This window comes from Nomascus leucogenys, chromosome 15 (genome assembly GCF_006542625.1).
Source record: "Nomascus leucogenys isolate Asia chromosome 15, Asia_NLE_v1, whole genome shotgun sequence".
Taxonomy (NCBI): Eukaryota; Metazoa; Chordata; class Mammalia; order Primates; family Hylobatidae; genus Nomascus; species Nomascus leucogenys.
The window spans coordinates 68,906,457-68,930,262 of record NC_044395.1 but is presented as its reverse complement, the minus strand read 5'-3'; the positions used below and the strand labels follow the sequence as shown (position 1 = coordinate 68,930,262).

General features: G+C 38.9%; 1 protein-coding gene across 18 annotated transcripts in view; it reads left to right on the top strand.

The window, feature by feature from the left end:
• RIC3 (RIC3 acetylcholine receptor chaperone) overlaps window positions 1–23,806 on the top strand; it is an 81,348-nt gene that overhangs the window by 29,982 nt on the left and 27,560 nt on the right. For 9 of the 18 annotated variants that reach the window (XR_004033559.1, XR_004033557.1, XR_004033555.1 and 6 more), the window contains 4 exons: window positions 2,794–3,020; window positions 4,646–4,721; window positions 5,535–5,628; window positions 15,896–16,044. Coding sequence is in view for 9 of the 18 variants with exons in the window: in XM_030828662.1 (XP_030684522.1) it covers window positions 2,794–3,020; window positions 4,646–4,721; window positions 5,535–5,628; window positions 15,896–16,044 (546 nt within the window). In the remaining 9 variants the exon portion in view is untranslated. Of the gene's footprint in view, window positions 1–2,793; window positions 3,021–4,645; window positions 4,722–5,534; window positions 5,629–7,164; window positions 7,333–14,116; window positions 14,192–15,895; window positions 16,045–23,806 lie in introns of those variants that run through there. The other 9 variants (XR_004033560.1, XM_030828663.1, XM_003254898.4 and 6 more) reach the window with 6 other exon arrangements.

The following is a 23,806-nucleotide window of genomic DNA, read 5'->3' as shown; positions in this document are numbered from 1 at the left end:
GTCTGATAAGTGTAAACACCAAAATTTGAGACAGATCTCAGTTAATTTAGAACGTTTATTTTGCCAAGGTTCAGGACGTGTGCCCATGACATGGCCTCAAGAAGTCCTGACGACATGTGCCCAAGGTGGTCAGGGCACAGCTTAGTTTTGTACATTTTAGGGAGACATGAGACATCAATCAATATGTGTAAGAAGTACATTGGTTTGGTCTGGAAAGGCAGGATAACTTAAAGCAAAGGCAGAAAGACTCAAGGTGGTGAAGGGGCTTCCAGGTCACAGATAGGTGAGAGAGGAATGGTTGCATTCTTTTGAATTTCTGATTACTCTTTCCAAAGGAGGCAGTCAGATATGCATCTTTCTCAGTGAGCAGGAAGATGACTTTGAATAGAAATGGGAGGCAGATTTGCCAGGACCAATTCCCCACCTTGAAGGGGCCCATGATATTTTCCTTTCACGTAAGAAACATTTTACAACCTACTCCCTCAGAAGTCTGCTATCTGAGAGCTTCCTTTACACAGTAAAATTGGAAAACCTCGTCGCCACAACCCTTTATCTTAACCTAAACATTTCCTTTCTATTGATCCCAGGTCTTTAGATAAACTCAACCAATTGTCAACCAGAAAATTTTAAAATCTACCTGTAGGCTAGAAGCACCCCGCCCCCCACCACCCCGCCCCGCCCTTCAAATTATCCTGCCTTTCTCGACCAAACCAATTTATTTGATTGAAGTCTCATGTCTCTCTAAAATGTGTAAAACCAAGCTGCACCCTAACCGCCTTGGGTACATGTTCTCAGAACCTCCTGAGGGCTGTGTCATGGGCCATGGTCACTTATTTTTGGCTCAGAATAAATCTCTTGAAATGTTTTAGTTTGACTCTTCATCGACAACTTAAAGGCAGTTCTCAGTTCATAGCATTTTATTAACTTTGTTAGTGCAAGTTTACTTTCTTGTTTTATTCTTTTAGTTCTTTATCCTCAATCCACATTCCAGTTCCCTTTCCTGTTCATATGCACCTACTCTGATGGATATAAAGACATAAACATAAATACACATATTTGCTTGAAAGATATATAATATCGTTATGTGTGTGTTTTCAACCTACATAATGGTATTTGCTTATTCTTAACCTAATGCTATGTTTTTAAAGATGTATTCGTGTTGCTGTAGGTATGTCTAAAGTGTGGTTTCCAAAGCTATGTAGAATTCCGTATTTGTATTCACTCCATTTTGATTTTCCATTCTTCCAGTTAAGGAAATCAGAGTTAACTTCATACTCCCTACTACACTGTTGTCACAGCAAACATTCTCACATAGGTCTATAAAGTCTGTAATTCACATATATATAACCTTATTTGAGATTTTCTGTGGGATTTATTCACCAGAGTGGGATCATTGGATCATAGGGTGTGTACATACGTAATATCACGAAGTACAGCCAGATCACTAGGTAGAATATCTGTATCACTTACCCACAGTGCATGAGGATTCATGCCTCTCCACATCTTTGTCAATTTTGTTCAAGTCAAATCCAACAATTTTTTTATTTCTATTTTTAGAGTGTTATTTATTTAGAGTGTTATTTATACTGTCTAGTATTTCCTGTTCTGTAATGTTATCTCCTGGTGGTTTTTCATACAAGCCTGTTTATTTGGCCATTTGAAGATTCCTTTCTGGTAGTTGGTGTTAACGTTTGACTGCTCTTGATGGAGGAAAAAAAAAATGCAAGAAAATCGATGTAACACCTCCCCCTGCCTCTGCCCCTCCCGCCAAGCCCTGCTCTTCCACTCACAAGATTGAGCCCCTTTTTCACCCTGTTTGTGCTATATCAATCCTGTCTGCTCAGCTATAGCTGATTGGAAAGAGATGTATACCTACCCAAGCTGAGTACTTAAAGTCCTCCTCCAAGGAATTTGAAATTAGGATGTCTCAGCTAGCCTGTTGAAGAACATGCAAACTGAGGGGTGTGGGTGACCATCTTCCCCTGTGTGCACAAAGGAGCTAGAGAAATGGTCTGCAGAGAAAGAATAAAGAAGATGTGCACAGAAAAACAAAGAAAAAACCTTATGGCCCCATAGAGAGGGAGAGAGATTGAGCTAGAATGTGAAAGTACCTGTCCTGGATCCTGATGGCTTTCCAGTTTCTAGTTCTCTTTTCTCCTGAGACCACATTGTATTTTCTTATCTGTATTAGTTAGGGGTGGCTAACTGCTGTAACAAATAGATTCCACAGTGTATAATGACCCTAACACAATAGAAGTTGATTTCTCACTCTTACAGACAGGTCCAGATGACTCTAAGTGAGTGAGGTGGCAGCAGTGGAGGGCTCTGCACTACATAGTTATTTAGGAGTCAGGTTGATGGAGGCTTTGCTGTTGTCTACCCATGGCTTCCAAGGTCCCCCTGGGTGTCAGCATCCATGTTGCAGAAGAGAAATGATCATGGGGTTGAATAACAAGGGAGGTTTTATAGACCAGGCCTTCAGCTAGCACAGTTACTCACATTCCTTGGCTGGAACTCAGTTATATGGCCACATTTAATTGTATGGGAGTCTGAAAAATGTGGTCCAGCTAAGGACCCAGAAGGAAGAGAAAATGGGTTCGGTGAACAGCTACAGATGATCACATCATATTTAGGATCTGTGTGATTCCTCTATATCCTTTTAATTAAGTTCCCATTTTTTTCTTAAACTTGTTTGAGTTGGCCTCTGTTATTTATACCTTAATGATTTGGTGTTTTCATGATAGCCATCTTTAAAATAGTAGAAGAGATAAAAACTGATTATTATTTTCTCAGGAAAATTGGGCCGATTTCCACCTATGATACATCATCACCAGGTACCCTCAGATGGCCAGACTCCTGGGCCTCGTTTCCAGAGGTCTCACCTTGCAGAGGCATTTGCAAAGGCCAAAGGATCAGGTGGAGGTGCTGGAGGAGGAGGTAGTGGAAGAGGTCTGATGGGGCAGATTATTCCAATCTACGGTTTTGGGATTTTTTTATATATACTGTACATTCTATTTAAGGTAAGTAGAATCATCCTAATCATATTACATCAATGAAAATCTAATATGGCAATAAAAATCATTGTCTACATTAAAACTTTTTATAGTTCATAAAATTATTTCAAATCCATCATCTCTTTAAATCCTGTCATCTCTTCATGAGTTACTTAGGATAGCCATTATTTCAGTTTCACATAAGAAATGTTTACTCAGTGTTTAAGTGTTTTGCCCCAAAATTCACAACTAACAAGGCAGAACTAGGACTTGAACCTGGATCTTTTGGTTCTTAATCCAGTGAGTGATACAATTCAAAGCACTCTCCCACCAAAAAAAAAAAAAAAAAATTAACATCTTTACAGGCCGAAAAGGAATAAAGATTTTCTAAGAAGAACTTTTATTATCGGGATTGGCATAGTGATTTCCAAATAGCCATTTTAAGGCCAAATAATGACACCACTTTATGCTCCTTTTTTCTCCACAGGAATATGTGATGCTGTTTTTAATATTATCTCCAATAATTCTGAGACAGAACTGTCCATCCTGAAATTAAGCCTGATATTTCCTAGCTCTGGGGAGACATGGGTGTGGGTTCTTTAAAGCAGACCTTCAGTTAAGTTCCACCTTCAGGCAGGCCTTTGCAGGCCCCGGGCCCCTGTACTGTGAAGTAGAGGCAGAAGCTTCACTTTGCCCTCCTGTCTAGAGTAAGCTTAAATAAGACGAGTTCTTTCTTGCCCAGGAATTCTGCAGGCAGTCTGAGTTGAGTCTGTAAGAATGCCTATAGGGTGCCACACATCCCTTTTAGATGAGCATGAGCAAGGAAGATGACCTATAGGGAGATTTTTTTTTCCCTTGTGTTAGAAATGCTTGTTCCCTGGTGCTGTAAAGAAATAGCACTTGGATGTAAATTTAATTTCCTCAGCAAGGCCATTTTTACTTTCTGCAGAAAGGGTACACTCACCAGCAGTTTTGCCACGAGAGTACACTGAACAAAGGAGACAGGGTCATTTATAACCTGACGCATCCACCTTACTGCTGTGTCCGGTTTCCATTGGCTGGAACGGGATCTCACATTTTGTATTTGTGCTGACTGGCTAGCGACTTAGAACTTTTTAAAAGAGGCAAAGGCAGAGGAGAACAAAGGAAGGAGGAAGTAACTTGTGGAATGCTGAGAAAGGTAAAAACACCTTCATATAAGGAAGAGGAACAGGCTATGACCTAATGCTTGCTTGGACCAGTATAAGCATGCCAGGGCAAATATTTAGGCTAAACTGTGAGAGCTGAGAACATAAAGTACCTTGATTTCTTTATTATGGCTAGCAGATATCTGAGCATGTTAGCACAGGTTCTTGAATAAATTTTGCTTCTAAGAGAAGTTACTATTCCTAATTAGATGGGGAGTAAAGTCTCTTTGAAGAGGAACCTCTGCTTTACTTTTTATACTTGTGCTTTGATAATTTTTTACTTGGAAACCTTCTCATTTTTTGGCTTTTTTTTTTTTTTTTTGAGCTATTTCTCTAGTGTTGCTATTTGATTTAATTTCTGACCTTCATGTTTGTTTCCCAACCTTTTTTTTTGTTTAATATGAGGGGTTCCGTGACTGAGGTTCTGAGCTGCAGTTGATGTGCTATACCTCCTTCAATTCTCAGCTCTCAAAGGGGAAAACAACTGCAGAGGTTGGGAAATGCTATACTGCCACGCCTGGAAACACCCACAGGAAAATTAGTAAGTGCCCCTTCTCAGTATATTCACAGGTCTTATTGAGTCAAACAGTTTTATAGCCACAGGGACAGTCTGTGGGTATGTCTTAAAAGCATTTCTCAAAAGTTGCTCCAAATCTGATGCCATTTTTGCCTTAGTTCTGGGAATTCTCAAAATTTTTATATTGATGTTGGGGTTTTAAGGGAGGGATAGCTACAAAAAGTACAAAACCACCAGTTCACTTTTTTATATATTAACAAATTAATATTTCACATTTGGAATGACTTCTCATTTTCAGACTTAAAATATTGGTAGCAGAGAGCAAAGTGGAGGCAGAGAAATCATATCATTGCCCAAATCAGTTTTTAGATCTGGGGAAAGAGTTTAACACTTCTGACTCTAAACATGGCCATCAGATACTTATTACACAACTAGAATATTCTGTGTTCTCTAGGGAAATTAAATTTATACAACATGGCTCTTTCCTCAAGAATTTATAGACTAGAATGTATGTCAGGGAAAATAACCTATGAAAAATTTATCACCCGCAAAGAAGAGACTTGGCAAAAGCATTGCAGGAAATCGTGTTTATCTGGGCTGTAACTGCTTTTTGGATTTACTTCTGGATTTTCTATGGAACTAAATATCCCAGTCACACTTTGCATCCTTTTTGGAAATCTTAAATATTCACAGAGTCCTTTAATAAAACTGCTGTGTTCTTCAATGAGATAGTAATGGGAAGTTCAACAGTACAATAGCTTTTTAAAAATTTGTGGTCTCTTTAACAGGTTTAGGGAGTTGTCTGTGATGGTTCTTAGATTGTTGCTTATTTTTCAGCCAGTTTTGAGCTTGCTCAACTGCAAGAAAAACTGAAGGAGACAGAAGCAGCCATGGAAAAATTAATCAACAGAGTGGGACCTAATGGTGAGAGGTAGGTTTTCATGTAACAGGACTCAGACTATTTCTCATTTAGAAAATAAATTCAGGCTGGGTGTAGTGGCTGAGGCCTGTAATCCCAGCACTTTGGGAGGCCGAGGTGGGTGGATCATCTGAGGTCAGGAGTTTGAGACCATCCTGACCAACATGTTGAAACCCTGTCTCTACTAAAAATACAAAATTAGCCAGGTGTGGTGGTGCACACCTGCAGTCCCAGCTACGCGGGAGGCTGAGGCAGGAGAATTGCTTGAACCTGGGAGGCAGAGGTTGCAGTGAGCCGAGATCATGCCCTTGTACTCCAGCCTGGGCAACAAGAGCTAAATTCTGTCTCAAAAAAAGAAAAGGAAAGAAAATTAAAAATTATGCTTTTGTTTTTGATAAATAGACCACTTATTTTCATTTTATGTACTGTCAGTTTTTAAATTGTAAATATGTCACTTATGTATTCTTTATCATTTAACATTTTTCATTCACATACTGTCAAGCAACCTCAGTTTTCAAAAGCTTAATATGCAAATTATTGTGAAAGTGAATAAATTTGTGAGTAACTCCTACAGGGTGAAATAACTAGGATTTAAGAAAGAAAATTTCCTAGCTGTCTAAAATAGGTATAATTTTAAGTAAAACCAGGTTATTGAATATGATGCTTTCTACTTGAGACAAAAAGAGAGAAGAGAGCAAGTGTGATCAGATTAGGCATTCATGTTTGTGTTGACTGAGCCAGCACAGAATTACATGTAAATTAGATGTTAAGAGCCAAACTGGCCATTTAGAATGTCCCAAAGGGAAGACACTCCTCTTGCTACCAGGCTGGCTGAGGATCTGAAAAGGTGGCTTCAGGAGGTTGATAGAAGCAGACAACAACCAAGAAAACGTGGATATAGAAAGTCCAGGAAGGAAAAACCAGAATGTAAGATGGAGGACAAAGAAGGGTTCAGTTTCAGCTAGGTCTTCTGGCAAGGATGGAGGAAGAATGTTAGGGCGAGTGGCAGAATCCCATGTAGAAGGAAGTGTTGAAATGTCCCTCCTGCATCTTTGTGGACACACTGTAGTTTTTGCCCCAGGAAATCGTTGCTCTACCTTAGCCTCTATTTGCCATCCTTTATAGTACTAGTACCCTGTGCCCTTTCTCTGTTCACTGGCTTCAGCCTTGCCTATCTTTGGCTGGATATGAGAGAGTGGGTATCCTCAGATTGCAGCCTCCTGACCTGGAATTTCCCTGCAACATCTGCAGTGCTGTTGAAATGACATTTGTGAGGATGAAGCTTGCCTGTGTGGGCCTAGAAGCCTTGACCTTCTTTTTGTCTGGAAAGCAGAGTTACTATCTGGAATGTTCCCCAAAGTTGTATGGATACATTAATATATCTGTGTGAGTGTATAATAATTGATATTTATTGAACACTTACTAAGGACCACACTCTGAACTAAATGCTTTATATACATTATCTAACATGTGACTATTTGTATGAGTGTGACTAAACCAATTTGTGCAGTTTATACTTTTCTGGCCTTTTCTGCCCTAACCCTGTAGCTGCCACCTACAGTCTGGGTGGAGAACTACCCAGGCTATTATAGACAGTTATGTCTGAAAAAATATCTTTACACTTGCCTGGGCCATTGGAAACCCCAGGCCACACCTATGGGTCATGAAAACCAGGAATCCAACTTACAAGGGATGTGAAGGACCTCTTCAAGGAGAACTACAAACCACTGCTCAATGAAATAAAAGAGGATACAAACAAATGGAAGAACATTCCATGCTCATGGATAGGAAGAATCAATATCGTGAAAATGGCCATACTGCCCAAGGTAATTTATAGATTCAATGCCATCCCCATCAAGCTACCAATGACTTTCTTCACAGAATTGGAAAAAACTACTTTAAAGTTCATATGGAACCAAAAAAGAGCCCGCATTGCCAAGTCAATCCTAAGCCAAAAGAACAAAGCTGGAGGCATCATGCTACCTGACTTCAAACTATACTACAAGGCTACAGTAACCAAAACAGCATGGTACTGGTACCAAAACAGAGAACAGACCAATGGAACAGGACAGAGCCCTCAGCAGTAATACCACACATCTACAACTATCTGATCTTTGACAAATCTGACAAAAACAAGAAATGGGGAAAGGATTCCCTATTTAACAACTGGTGCTGGGAAAACTGGCTAACCATATGTAGAAAGCTGAAAATGGATCCCTTCCTTACACCTTATACAAAAATTAATTCAAGATGGATTAAAGACTTAAATGTTAGACCTAAAACCATAAAAACCCTACAAGAAAACCTAGGCAATACCATTCAGGACATAGGCATGGGCAAGGACCTCATGTCTAAAACACCAAAAGCAATGGCAACAAAACCAGAATTGATAAATGGGATCTAATTAAACTAAAAAGCTTCTGCATGGCAAAAGAAACTACCATCAGAGTGAACAGGCAACCTACAGAATGGGAAAAAATTTTTGCAATCTCCTCATCTGACAAAGGGCTTATATCCAGAATCTACAATGAACTCAAACAAATTTACAAGAAAAAAAAACCCCATCAACAAGTGGGCAAAGGACATGAACAGACACTTCTCAAAAGAAGACATTTATGCAGCCAACAGACACATGAGAAAATGCTCATCATCACTGGCCATCAGAGAAATGCAAATCAAAACCACAACGAGATACCATCTCACACCAGTTAGAATGGCCATCATTAAAAAGTCAGGAAACAACATATGCTGGAGAGGATGTGGAGAAATAGGAACACTTTTACACTGTTGGTGGGATTGTAAACTAGTTCAACCATTGTGGAAGTCAGTGTGACGATTCCTCAGGGATCTAGAACTAGAAATACCATGTGACCCAGCCATCCCATTACTGGGTATATACCCAAAGGATTATAAATCATGCTGCTATAAAGACACATGCACATGTATGTTTATTGCGGCACTATTCACAATAGCAAAGACTTGCAACTAACCCAAATGTCCATCAATGATAGACTGGATTAAGAAAATGTGGCACATATACACCATGGAATACTATGCAGCTATAAAAAATGATGAGCTCATGTCCTTTGTAGGGACATGGATGAAGCTGGAAACCATCATTCTCAGCAAACTATTGCAAGGACAAAATACCAAACACCGCATGTTTTCACTCATAGGTGGGAATTGAACAGTGAGAACACTTGGACACAGGAAGGGGAACATCACACTCCGGGGAGTGTTGTGGGCTGAGGGGAGCGGGGAGGGATAGCATTAGGAGATATACCTAATGTAAATGACGAGTTAATGGGTGCAGCACACCAACGTGGCACATGGATACATATGTAACAAACCTGCACATTGTGCACATGTACCCTAGAACTTAAAGTATAATAAAAAAATACATTAAAAAAAAGAAAACCATAGATGAAACCTCTGTGGGCAGGGCCTCTCACTTGGGAGACCCAATTCCTGGAGCTTGGGGTAAGAGACCATATGAAAATATTTTCTCATTATTATTTACTGTTGAGTAGCAGACTTCCTTAACTCAAATTACTCCACCATTCAGTCCATGTACACAATCTATCTATAGCCCAAGCCAGGGATGCAATACTATAACCTCTAACTACTGTCTGTCCTCTTCATGCCAGGTTTATGTCTCCTTTTTTTTATGTGCAAAGGCAGAGAAGCTGTCCCTATACTACATCTGGAGTTGTACTGTCTCATTTCAGGGGCCACAGGTCCTAGCCCAGAATGTTTACTTTTTATACGATGCTGAGGTGTGGACTCCTTGGGAACATATTGATTGAAGCCTGCAGCATAGCAAAGGTTGTGTAAAACTTTTTCCACCCTACCTCTTAGGAACTGGGGAGCAGCTGTCTTCCCACTGAAGTTTACCAAATCTTTCATTTTTTAGTTCTCAGATGTGATTTTTCTCTCTGACACTCCTTAATCCAACACCTTTTATCCTTACAGGTAGGCCCCATGGGACTTATGCCCTAAAAACTATAAGGACTAGGCAGCCCATATGTTCGTATGTTTTCTGTTGGTATAACTGAATACCACAGACTGGATAATTTATAAAGAACAGAGGTTTATTTAGCTCACGGTTCTGGAGGCTGTGAAGTCCAAGGTTAACAGGCAGGTATCTGGTGAGGGTCTTCTTGCTGCAGCATCATATGGTGGAAAGGCGGAAGGGCAAGCAAGCACATACAAAAGAGGGAGGCACCAGAGGCCAGCCCCACTTTATAACAGCCCATCTTGGGATAACTAACCCACTGAGATAATGGCATTAATCTGTTCATGAGGGCTCTGCTTTCATGTCCTAATCACTTCATAAAGGTGCCACCTCTTAATACTGTTGCAATGTCAATTAAGTTTCAACATGAGTATAGGAGGAGACAAATATTCAAACCATAGCACCATGTTTCTACATGTTTTCCCTTTTATACTTACAGTTTGTCTCCTTTAACCTCAGTTTCTGTGGCATTTGTTCTTTTACAAGTCTGTGCTCCTATGACTATTAGAAAAGGCCAAAATATTCCAGTATTCTGTCAGATCAAAATTGTATCACATCCCTGGGTTTCTGGGGGTAAAGCAGAAGATACATGCATTTATAGCCTCTTAAGTCCTTTTATATAATATTCCATAACTGCAGGATGTTGGCTTAAAATTAGAAAACTCTGCAGTTTCTGAAACTTTACCTTAATGCTTAAGTAAGAACAGAAATATGGGGAAAGTTTTTGATATTATCTAATAAAACTTTTCAGAAAGCTTTTACTTGTGAGGGATGTAGGTCTGTACACATATTTAAATAATGAAACCTAGAATGTCAGTCTTGTGCTATGTTCTGTCTGATATTAAGCATAGTGTTTAGCTCAAGGACACAAAGACTAAAGAAAGGATCTGGGAATCAGAAGTGAGGTGTCCTGATTTCTGTTCTTACGATTTCGGTCCTCTCTTCCCCTACAACACACACTTATTTTGATTCTGAAGGCTTTTGAGGAGGAATGTCACGATTTGCTGTGCTTTAGAAAAGTAACTCATAGTAATACGTAGGGTGACTACGTGCTAGAAGGTTATTGAAACGGTTTGAGCAAATGGTAATAAATAGGCCAGTGAGAGTGGAAAAGTGGGGATAAATTAAGGGGACCTAATGGAAGAAAAAAATCACAGGCTGTATTCCTTTCTGGAATAGCATGCCAAGTTGTAACAATTTACCTGCTAGAAGCATGGTATGGTCAAGCAGTCCATGAAAAAAGCAGGGAGGGTGTAACCTCTGGCAGCAAAGGGCCCTGGCAGGCACGTCGAATATGTATGTGGGACTACAGATTTTTCCCATGAATTCCTGGAATGTAAACTCTTTGAGGCTAGACTTAGCCTATTTTGTTCACTGTGTTTGTATAGTAGGTACTAAGGAAATACTTATTGAATTAGAATACCTACTCTTTTTTTTTTTTTTTTTTTTTTTTTGAGATGGAGTCTCTCTCTGTCACCCAGGCTGCAGTGCTGTGGTGCAATCTTAGGTCACTGCAACCTCAACCTCCCAGGTTCAAGTGATTCTCCTGCCTCAGCCTCCTGAGTAGCTGGGACTACAGGCATGTGCCACCATGCCTGGCTAATTTTTGTATTTTTAGTAGAGACAAGGTTTCACCATGTTGGCCAGGCTCGACTCGAACTCCTGACCTCAGGTGATCTGCCCACCTTGGCCTCCCAAAGTGCTGGGATTACAGTCGTGAGCCACCGCACCTGGCCCCTATTCACTTTTGATATAAGCATTTGTATGTTTTTGTGGTAGAAGAGGAAATCATGACCATTCCTTTACTTCAGTTCCTGACCTCTATATACAGAGCCCACTGGACATATCTCATAGATACCTACCTTTAGCCTCATCATATGATAAATATCTATTGAATGAATGAATGTCCAAGATGGAATTCATCATCTGTCCCCCAACTGAACCTATTCTACCTTTAATTTCCATCTCAGCAAATGGCTCCACCATCCACTTGGTTGCCCAGAGCAGAAATTAGATGCTATCCTTGATTGACCTTTTATTTTACTTCCCGTATCTCATCAATCACCATGTCTTGTCATTTCTATTTAATTAATAAGTCTGTCTCCCTACAAAAGACTGTAGTTTCCGTGAGGTCAGGGATTATCCTTCTTAGCTGTAGAGCTTAGTACAGGCACATAAAAGGCTCCAAAAAAGTATTAGATGAAGTAGAAGAGTGAGTGAGTGAGTGAGTGAGTGAGTGAGTGAGTGAATGAATGCCTATTTTTGATGTAGGTCATAACTATCTCATGTGGTTTCTCTGATTTTGCCTCCTTTCAGTTTTCTTTCTGTTTTCCAAACGGATTATCTCTTTTGTTTTAATCCTTCAACAGGTCCCTTTTGATTTTGAAAAAGCACAGAATCTTTAACGTAGCTTACATGGTCCTGAGTGACCTGGCCTTGTGTACCCCTCTTGCTTTATCTTTCTTCATCACTCTCTCTGTGGTCCAGCCACACTGACCACTTGCTGTTCCTCTAAAATACCTGTACCTTTTTGCCTCTGGACTTGGCATATACTTTTTCGTTTGCCTGGGTCCTCTCTCCCCCCACAACACACACTTATTTTGACTCTGAAGGCTTTTGAGGAGAAATGTCATGATTTGCTGTGCTTTAGAAAAATAACTCTTACAGTAATATATAGAGTGACTACATGCTAGAAGTCTATTGAAAAGGTTTCAGCAAATGGTAATAAATAGGCCAGTGAGCGTGGAAAAATGGGGGCAAGTTAAGGGGACCTAATGGAAGAAAAAAAATCACAGGCTTTATCAGGGTTCCTTGGTTGCAGGCAGCCAACTCTGGCTAGCAAAAAATTTGGAGTACGAGGAGGCAGAATTTATTGGAAGAATATGAGGTAGCTCATAATATCAAAGGAACAGTTGAACATCCAGGTTTCAGGAAGGGTGGTAACCAGAGCAGCTTTGGGCATTTAGGGAGCAGGAACAAAGGGACAGTCTCCTCATGGACTGTTGCCTGGGTGAATTTAATGTCAAAATTATTCAGTTTGGGCTTCACTGTGTTCAAGGTCCAAAAGTACAGTTGGCCCAACTTGGGTCCTATATCTATCCCTGAATCAATCCCTGCAGCCAAGGGGATGGAATGTGATAATTAGCTGTGGGTCACATGGCTACCGTTGAAGGAGAGGTAGGGGATGGGTGGCTCACGTTAATCTTTGCACTATGAATGGAAGAGGAGTTGGTTCCCCAAAAGAAAACTACTAACCAGATAAGAGTAATGGAGAAGAATAAATAGAGAAGAATAAATAAATAAAGATGCATTGGAGATTTGCAGCCAAACTGGAAGGAAGATTATGGCATTAACCAAGATAAAATACAAAAGAAGGGAAAGTACATAAGGTTTTAGAGTTGCGATCATAAGTTCAGCACTGAGTATGTCTGAGATGCCATCAGAACATCCGTGTATAATATGAAACAGCAATAGGAAATTTGGTTCTTGAGGTCAGAGCAAAGGGCTCAGGTTTGGAAATCATTGGCTGGGAGTGAGAGATGGAGAAAATCTCCATGGAGAAAGGTGAGATCACCAAATCTTTGAGGCATATCAGACTCTGCTGCAGTATCCTGAAATCTTTTACTGATCTGAGTTCTGTTCTATCCATGAATGGTGTTATTAATATCTGTTTAATTCTCTGTACTTAACTCTTGCATTTGGAACTTGATGATTCTGCTGGGCTTATAGAATTCAAAATTCTGGTGAGGCTGTTTCCCAACTGTGACCTTTTATTTTTCTATCATCTTAGAATCTTCCATACTCAGCCTCTTCTGGTCTTCCTGTTCATGCAGTTGCTCACGATCCTGAGCCAACTGGGACCTGGTTTCAAGAGGTGAATTTAAGGTTAACTTTAACATAGTTGCAAGGCCTCCAAGTGGAAATGCCCAGGAAATAACTGGAGTTGTGAGATAGGAATTTGTGTGAAAAGTCAAGATTAATAGTAGCATTAGGACATCTTTTCTGTAGAGGTGATGGTCTAATCTGTAATACTGGGTCAACTTCCTGAGGGCATGATTATAAGAATGGAGAAACGAGAGTCCTAGGATTGAGCCTTGGGAAAATTGTTTTGGGAGGTGGGTGGAAGAAAGTCAGGATCATAGATAAAAGGAATGTTTAAAGACGTGGGAGAATACAAATGTCCCAATAGCTAAGGGAGGAGGAGGTTTCAAGCAGAGGATGGTCTATGGTATAGAGAAATCAAGAAGAATGAAATGTGAGAAAAAGACCCTTGGACTTAGTAAAGTGAAAATCACTTAGGAGTAAAAGTTTTTGCAACTTTTTGTAAAATGATAGAATGGAATCCAGAATTCAGGGAGGTAGAAGAAAATAATGGATGGTGAGTAAATGGGGATCAATCAAACTAACACGTAATTATTGAGCTCTTAACAGTGATCATGGCATTGTGTCTATACTGTTGTCAACTTAATTATTACTGCCCTCTAGGAGTATCAAACCAAGTTGAGATGATAAGGAATCCATGAAGATATTCATTGCAATAAATTCAGAAGATGTCATAAGGTAGACCATGATTAATGCATAATGCATGATATGGACAATAAAAGTATACTTGTTTGGAGGGAAATGAGGATGCTTTGGATTGGAGTTCTGTGGGAAAGCTCTTGTCTGTTCCTGCTTCCTGTAGTCTATCCATCCTGTTTTAGGATAAGGGCTTCTGATTTCCCATGACTTAGGAAACAGAATTAAGACTGTTTCGTTCATTGAAGATCAGAATGCCCTGTGTACAGTCTGGAAAAGTAACATGTGCTGCCTGAAGAGACAAGAGTTTGTGATAGGCAGGTAAGCTCTTCTAGTCTGACCCAGAAGCCTCACACAAAGTGGGTTGTTTTAACAGTAAGAAATAGGGGTTATGGAGAGTCAGGACTCCTGTGCAGTTGTGGAGAGTCAGGACTCTTGTACTGATGGGAAGAATAGAGCTATCAGAGGCCCTGTAAGTGTAGGATTTTAGCTGAATGTGGAACAGACAGGCATCTTTAGTAGTTCATGGCTTTGAAGCTACTTGGTGTGGAAGAAGTGGAGCTCGTGGTGTTTTCGTTTTTCCTTTCACTGAGGTCTCTTGTAATGTTGGCTCTTCATTTTCCTCAGTTACTATCTTCATGTTGAAAGGAGAAATACTCTTTTCACTTTCCTTATTAGTCATTAAGGCTAAAGTTAGGCTGAGCATAGAAATGAGTGCAGGCTCAGAACCGGCTGTTAGAAAAATAGACGACCATCTCCACAGGCTAGTACATAGTACATCATTTTTCCTTTGTAAATGTTGTATTAACTTGTGTCTGGGTTTTAAGAAGAGAATAAGTAGCCTCCATTAAATCCTGCTGCTAGATAAAACTGGTCTCAAAGCAGATAGTTATCAGTCTTCTAAGTAGGACCTTGTTTGCCTGTCAGTGTGATGCAGTGCTTTCCTCTAAAAGAAAATAATCAAACTGTTATCCTTGAGTCTCATGTTATTTTTGCAGATATTTGCCAGAGCCACACAACTAAGTTGGGATTCAAACTAAGTTTTCCAAAATGTGGAACTTGAGCTCTGTGCTTCAAGAATTGTGCAGCATGCGATCAGAAGCCTGGGTGGTTTTAGTTATAGTGCTTCATTAAGTGGCGGTATGAATATATAAACAATATTTCTCCTCTGTGGACCCCAGTTTCCCCAATTTCTCTAGTCTAGATGATTGAATTTTCAAAATTACCCACCTCTGAAATTTTAGAATATATCCTTATACCTGCACAAGTAAATTAAGCCTGGTGATTCTAGTAGCATAAATTTTCCCTGGTTGATGCTAATGGCCCAGAATGTTTTCCTTTGATGACCTTGCTTCAGAGAAAAGTGGCTTGTAGTAAATGGAGTAATGTGAGTAACAGTGAAATTGTTAGGTGATTAGAGAATCAGGGCATTGAGATAACACTGAAAAAACACTGAACTAAAAGCTGAGACATCTGGGGTCTGATCCTACTATTGACATTAACTAATTTTGGGACCTTGGGCAATCACTTGATCTATTCTGGGCTTTAGTTTTCCCATTTATAAAATCAAAGCATTGAACTAACATCTCTAGTTCCCAGCTATGCAGTTGGAGGATCAATTCCTAGAATAATTATCTGCTGCAATTGCACTTTCTATTCCAGTATCCAGACAGACCATAGTGATGTTTACGTCCATTGCCTAGGAGTATTTACCACTAAATGGTTGGATTGTCTGATATTTCTAAGCAGAACACAGACTGTGACTTCTGACCAAGAGAAACGGTTGCTGCATCAGCTCCGAGAAATCACCAGGGTCATGAAAGAAGGAAAATTCATTGACAGATTTTCTCCAGAGAAAGAAGCTGAGGAGGCCCCTTACATGGAGGACTGGGAAGGTAAACAGTGTCTTCTCATTTTTTTATTAGCTGTCAGCCCAGAAAAGAGGTCTTAAAGATTTTTCGAGACCACGGTGAAACCCCGTCTCTACTAAAAATACAAAAAATTAGCCGGGCGTGGTGGCGGGCGCCTGTAGTCCCAGCTACTCGGAGAGGCTGAGGCAGGAGAATGGCGTGAACCCGGGAGGCGGAGCTTGCAGTGAGCCGAGATCGTGCCACTGCACTCCAGCCTGGGCGACAGAGCGAGACTCCGTCTCCAAAAAAAAAAAAAAAAAAAAAAAAAAAAAAAAAATCAGCTTCATTATTGAGGTATAATATATAAACAGTAATATTAACCAGTTTTAAATGTACAGTTGGATGAGTTTTGACAAATATATAGAGTTTATGTAATCACACCATAATTTTGATAAAGAACATTTCCATTAGCCGAGAAAGCTCCCCCTTCTTTGTAGCTAATGCCCTTCTCCTGCCCCTGGCAACAACTGAAGTGCTTTCTGTGCCTTTAGTTTTGCCTTTTCTATGTGAGTGATCATACTGCATGTACTCATTGGCTTCTTTGATTTAGCATAATACTTTTGACATTCATGTTTGTTATTGAGTGTATCCGTAATTTTTTTCTTGCTGAGTAGTAGTCAGTTATATGCTTATACCATAATTTGTTTGTCCATTCACCAGTTGAGGAGCGTTTGGGTTATTCCTAGCTTTGCACTCTTTTTATGACTCAAGCAGCTATGAACTTTTGCATATGAGTCTTTGTTTGAACATATATTTGTATTTCTTTTGGGTCTATACCTAGGAGTGAGATTTTTGGGTTTAAGGTAATTGTATATTTAACTTTTTTTGTTTTTGTTTTTCAAGACAGTCTCACTTTGTCGCCCAGGCTGGAATGCAGTAGAGCAATCTCAGCTCGCTGCAACCTCTACCTCCTGGGTTCAAATGATTCTCCTGCCTCAGCCTCCCAAGTAGCTGAGATTACAGGTGCCTGGCACCACACCTGAATAATTTTTGTATTTTTAGTAGAGACGGGGTTTCACCATGTTGGCCAGGCTGGTCTCAAACTCCTGACCTCAAGTGATCTGCCTGCCTCAGCCCCTCAAAGTGCTGGGATTATAGGCGTGGGCCACCATGCCCGGCCACATGTTTAACTTTATTAGAAACTGTCAACCTGCTTTCCTAAGCAGCTCTGCTTTTTCCCTTCCCACCAGCGGTGTATGGCAATTAAAGTTACTCCACATCCTTGGTAACACTTTGTCTTGTCAGTCTTTTTAATTTTATCCATTCTAGTGAGTGTAAAATATCTTGTGACTTTAATTTACCTTTCTCCAATGACTAACGATGATGAACATTTTTTCATGTGCTTATTTGCCATCTGCGTATCTTTGAAGTGTCTGTTCAAGTCGTTTGCCAATTTTTAAATTGGGTTGATTAGGTTCTTGTTGGGTTGCAAGAGTTCTATATATATTCTGAGTACAAATTCTTTATCATTTCTGTATTTTACAAATATTTTCTGTAGCTTGCCATTATATTTTCTTAACAGCATCTTTCAAAGAGTAGAAGTTTTAAATTTTGATGAAGTTCAACTTACCATTTTTTTCTTTATGATTTACTTTTTTTTTTTTTTTTTTTTTTTTTTTGAGACAGAGTCTTGCTGTGTCGCCCAGGCCGGAATGCAGTGGCGCCATCTTGGCTCACTGTAAGCTCCACCTCCCAGGTTCACGTCATACTCCTGCCTCAGCCTCCCTAGTAGCTGGGACTACAGGCGCCTGCCACCACGCCTGGCTAATTTTTTTGTATTTTTAGTAGAGATGGGGTTTCACCATGTTAGCCAGGATGGTCTCGATCTCCTACCTCATGATCTGCCCACTTCGGCATCCCAAAGTGCTGGGATTACAGGCGTGAGCCACCGTGCCCAGCCCATTTTTTATGTTCTGTTTAAGAAATATTTGGCTAACCCAAGGTTTGTCCAACTCCCATGTTTTCTAGAAATTTTACGGTTTTAGCTTTTACATTTAGGCCTGTGATCTATTTTGAGTTAACCTTTATAGATGGTCTGAGGTGTCAGGACTGAGGTTTATTTTTTTTGATATCAAATACCCAATTGTTCAGCTTCTTTTGTTACATTTAATTAGCTTGACATTTGCTTGAAAAACCAGTTGACCATGCGTATGCTTGTCTGTTCTGGGCTCTATTCTGTTCCATTGATCTGTATGTCTCTACTTGTACCAATAGCACACGGTCCTTATTACTATGTCTTTATAGTAAGTCTTTATTTTGGGTAGTTCAAGTTGTTCGAATTTTTTTTCCCAAAATTGTTTTGGCTATTTCCTTCACAATTTCAGATAAATTTACAATCAGTTTGTCAGTTTTTATGAAAAAGCCTGATGGGATTTTGATTGGTACTGCTTTGAATCTTTAGATCAATTTGGAAGAATCAATACTGTAACAATATTGAATCTTCTAGTTCATGAACGTGTTATATCTCACCATTTATTTAGATCTTTTAAAAGCTCTCTCAGCAGTGCGTTGTAGTTTCCAGTGTATAGGTCTTGCATATGTGAGGGATACTGGTCTGTGATTTTCTTTTCCTGTAATGTCTTTGGTTTTGATTTCAGGGTAATCCTGGCCTCATAAAATGCATTGGGAGGTGTTCCTGTTTCTATTTTCTGGAAAGGTTTCATAGAGTTACTGTTATTTATCCATAAAAGTTATGTGGAATTCTCCAATGATATTATCTTGGTCTGGAGTTTCTTGCTTGCTTGCTTGCTTTCTCTTTTTCTTTTTCTTTCTTTCTTTTTCTCTCTCTTTTTTTTCAGGGTCTCGCCCTGTTGCCCAGGCTGGAGTACAGTGGCACATGATCATGGCTCACTGTTTGATCTCCTGGGCTCAAGCAACCCTCCCACCTCAGCCTCCTCAGTAGCTGAGCCTACAGGCATGCACTACCACGCCTGGCTAATTTTTTAATTTTTCGATTTTTTAATTTTTCAATTTTTTAAATTTAAAAAATTAGCCAGGCATGGTGGTACATGCCTATAGGCCCAGCTACTCATGCCTGGTCTTGAACTGCTGGTCTTAAGCAGTCTTCTGGTCTTGGCCTCCAAAATGCTGGGATTATAGGCATGAGCCACTGTGCCCAGTTGGCCTGGAGTTTTATTTGTGGGAAGATGTCTATGAATTTAATGTATTTTATGGATATAGTGCTATTCGGTCATTCACTTCTTGAGTGAACTTTTGATAGTTCGTATCTTTCAAGGAATTTACATAGTTCATCCATATTGTCAACTTTATTGTCAGTATAAAGTTGTTCATAATATAGTCTAATTATCCATTTAATGTACGTAAGATCTGTAGGGGTGCACCCTCTTCTATTCTTGATCCTGGTAATTTGTTTCTTTTCCTGATCAAGCTGCCCAGAGGTTTATCAACCTTGTTGATCTTTTCAAAGAACTGTATTTTGGTTTCTTTTTGTTTGTTTGTTTCTTATTTCATTGACTTGTGTTTCTTTCTTTCTGGTACTTTTGGTTTAATTTGCCTTTCTCTAGTTTCTCAAGGTGGAAGCTTAGACCCATGATTTATATTTTTGGCCATTATTTTATTAATGATCTGTGTCTTTGTGTCTCTCTCTTATTTCCTTCTGGCTATCCAGTTGCATATATGTTTGATGTTGCCCCACAGGTCATGTAAGTTCTGTTCAGTCTTTTTTTTTTTCCTTACCATGCTTAGTTTTGAATAGTTTTTCTTGCTATGTCTTCAGGTTTATTGATGTCTTCTTCTACTGTATCTAACCCACTGTTAATCTTATTCAGTGGTTTTTAATTTCAGACATTATCATCTCTAGAAGTTTCATTTGGGTCTTTTTAATATCTCATTTATTCATATTTTACTCTACTTTCTTAAATGTATGAGGCATATCTGAAATAGCTTTCTTGACTGTTTTAATTGCTAATTTCATCATCCATGCCATTTCTGGGAATGTTTCTGTTGACTAATTTTTCTCCTGGTAATGGGTCCTAATTTCCTTTTTTTTTTTTTCATACCTGGTAGGTTTTGATTGGATGATGGATATTACAAATTTTACATTGTTAGGTGCTGGATTTTGTTTTAGTACTTTAAATAGTGTTAGATTTATTAGGTTAGCAGTTAGGTTAGTAGAAAACAGTTGAATCCTTTAAGGCTTTAACATTTTTTAGTTTGGGTCCAGAACAGCCTTTATTCTAGGGCTAATTTTTTAGTTATATGCTTATACCATAATTTGTCCATTCACCAGTTGAGGAACGTTTGGGTTGTTCCTAGCTTTGCACTCTTATGACTCAAGCAGCTGTGAACTTTTGCATATGAGTCTTTGTGAATATTTATAGCAGCTTAATTTTAATAGCCAAGAACTAACTGGAAACAACCCAAATGTCTTTTAGGAGATGAATAAACTGTGGTGTATGTATATATATATATATATATATATATATATATATATATATATACTGTGGTATACACTCAGCAATAAAAAGGAATGAACTATATGTACAACAACCTAGATGAATTTCCAGAGAATTATGCTGAGTAGAGGGAAAAAACTAATTCCCAAAGGTTACATACTATATGATTCCATTTATAATTGATGTGGCAATATTATAGAAATAGAGAACTGATTAGTTGTTGCTAGGAGTTAAGAGGGGAATAGGAGTAGGGAAGAGTAAGTGTGCCATGAAAAGGCACCATAAGGGATCCTTGTGGTGATGGAAAATGTTCTGTATACTGACTATATCAATATTAATATCCTGGTTGTTATATTGTAGTACAGTTTTGCTAGATGTTGCCTTTGGGAGAAACTGGATAAAGGGTACATGGGATTTCTGTATTACTATTAGTATTATTTTTTAAAGGGATAGAGTCTTAACCGTGTTGCCTATGCTGGGGCTCAGGCGATCCTCCCACCTCAGCCGCCTGAGTAGCTGGGACTCCAGGTGCATGCCACTGTGCCTGGCTTGTATTATTTCTTATATATGGCCTGTGAATCTATAATTATCTAATTATCTCAAAATAAAAAAGGTTAATTTTTTTAAAAGCAACACAGGAAATTCTAAGGGAAAAGATTGTGTAGCTTAAATACATAAAACTTTTACCTTCCGCAGATCGGAGAATATCACACAGTTTAAAAGACAAGAATAAACTGGAAAAATATTTATAACAAATATGATTGAAAAAAGTTATTTTTTGTTTGTTTTTTTGTTTTTTTTTGTTTTTTTTGAGACAGAGGCTTGCTTGCTTTGTTGCCCAAGTTGGAGTGCTGTAGCTTGATATCTGCTCACTGCAACCTCTGCCTCCTGGGTTCAAGTGATTCCCGTGCCTCAGCCTCCCAAATAGCTGGGACTACAGTCATGTGCCACCATGCCCAGCTAATTTTTTTAGTTTTAGTAGAGACAGGGTTTCGCCATGTTGGCCAGGCCAGTCTTGAACTCCTGGCCTCAAGCGATCTGCCCACCACAACCTCCCAAAGTGCTGGGATTATAGATGTGAGCCACTGCGCCTGGCCGATATCTTTAATATATTAAAAAGTTCTAGAACTAATTTAGAAAACACTGATATCCTTACAGATAAGCAGTTCACAAAGAGAATAAATGCAACCAGCTATGAAACATATAAAAAAGTATTTTAATCTCACAAGTAATTAATGAAATGAAATTCAATTTTTCCTCCAAATTGCAATTTTCATTGTTCCCCCTCTACCTTTTAGGTTTTGTTGAAATTGTATGTAATTTTAACTACAAGTGATACTAATTTTTAAAGATATTAACCTTTTCTGTTTTAAGTGTTATTTCTCAACAGCAGCATTAAATTCCTAGGCCACATTATCAATACTTATTTTATGTTGATAATTCTTACAGATTTCATTGTTAACCACTGTCTCATATATAGCATAATCTTTCTTGAATTTAAATTTTGACTAATTTTTGTATTTGTCAAGAATACCTTCATATTTTTTCCCATATAGTATTGTGTACTGAATACTTGGATATCTGTACATATTTTTCACCTGTACACAAATTGTTTGGCTGGGTATAAAATTGTTGATTATGCCATTTTCCCTAAAAAGGTTGAAAATATTGCTTCATTCTCTAATTTGATGTTGCAAATGCGAAATCTTATCCTGGTCTGCTTCTTTTTCTCAATAGGTTACCTGTTGTTAGTTAGCTAGCTTGTTTGTTTTCTATCTGGAAATTTGTTTTATTTTCTTTCTTTCTTTTTTTAAATTATACTTTAAGTTCTACGGTACATGTGTACAACGTGCAGGTTTGTTACCTAGGTATACATGTGCCATGTTGGTTTGCTCCACTCATCAACTCATCATTTACATTAGGTATTTCTCCTAATGCTATCCCTCTCCTAGCCCTCCATCCTCCGACAGGTCCTGGTGTGTGATGTTCCCTGTCCTGTGTCCAAGTGATCTCATTGTTCAGTTCCCATCTATGAGTGTTTGGTTTTTTGTCCTTATGATAGTTTACTGAGAATGATGGTTTCCAGCTTCATCCATGTCCCTGCAAGGGACATGAACTCATCCTTTTTTATGGCTGCATAGTATTCCATGGTGTATATATGCCACATTTTCTTAATCCAGTCTATGATTGATGGACATTTGGGTTGGTTCCAAGTCTCTGCTGTTGTGAATAGTGCCGCAATAAATGTACGTGTGCATGTGTCTTTATAGTAGCATGATTTATAATCCTTTGGGTATTTACCCAGTAATGGGATTGCTGGGTCAAATGGTAATTCCAGTTCTAGATCCTTGAAGAATTGCCACACTGTCTTCCACAATGGTTGAACTAATTTGCACTCCCACCAACAGTGTAAAAGCATTCCTATTTCTCCACATCCTCTCTAGCATCTGTTATTTCCTTACTTTTTAATGATTGCCATTCTAACTGGTGTGAGATGGTATCTCATTGTGGTTTTGATTTACATTTCTCTGATGGCCAGTGATGATGAGCATTTTTTCATGTGTCTGTGGGCTGCATACATGTCTTTTTTGAGAAGTGTCTGTTCATAACCCTTTGTCCACTTTTTGATGGGGTTGTTTTTTTCTTATAAATTTGAGTTTTTTTGTAGATTCTAGATATTAGCCCTTTGTCAGATGGATAGATTGCAAAAATTTTCTCCCATTCTGTAGGTTGCATGTTCACTCTGATGGTAGTTTCTTTTGCTGTGCGGAAGCTCTTTAGTTTAAATAGATCCCATTTGTCTATTTTGGCTTTTGATGCCATTGCTTTTGGTGTTTTAGTCATGAAGTCCTTGCCCATGCCTATGTCCTGAATGGTATTGCCTAGATTTTCTTCTAGGGTTTTTATGGGTTTAGGTCTAACATTTAAGTCTTTAATCCATCTTGAATTAATTTTTGTATAAGGTGTAAGGAAGGGATCCATTTTCAGCTTTCTACATATGGCTAGCCAGTTTTCCCAGCACTTTATTAAATAGGGAATCCTTTCTCTATTTCTTGTTTTTGTCAGGTTTGTCAAAGATCAGATAGTTGTAGATGTGTGGTGTTATTTCTGAGGCCTCTGTTCTGTTCCATTGGTCTTTATCTCTGTTTTGATACCAGTACCATGCTGTTTTGGTTACTGTAGCCTTGTAGTATAGTTTGAAGTCAGGTAGCGTGATGCCTCCAGCTTTTAAAAATCTGAATTTGGTTGGATAATCTGCGCATGTCTGAGTGTGTACGAATGTGTGGATTTTTCATAGTATTTTTCCCAAGCATTTAGCAAGTCCTTCCCAT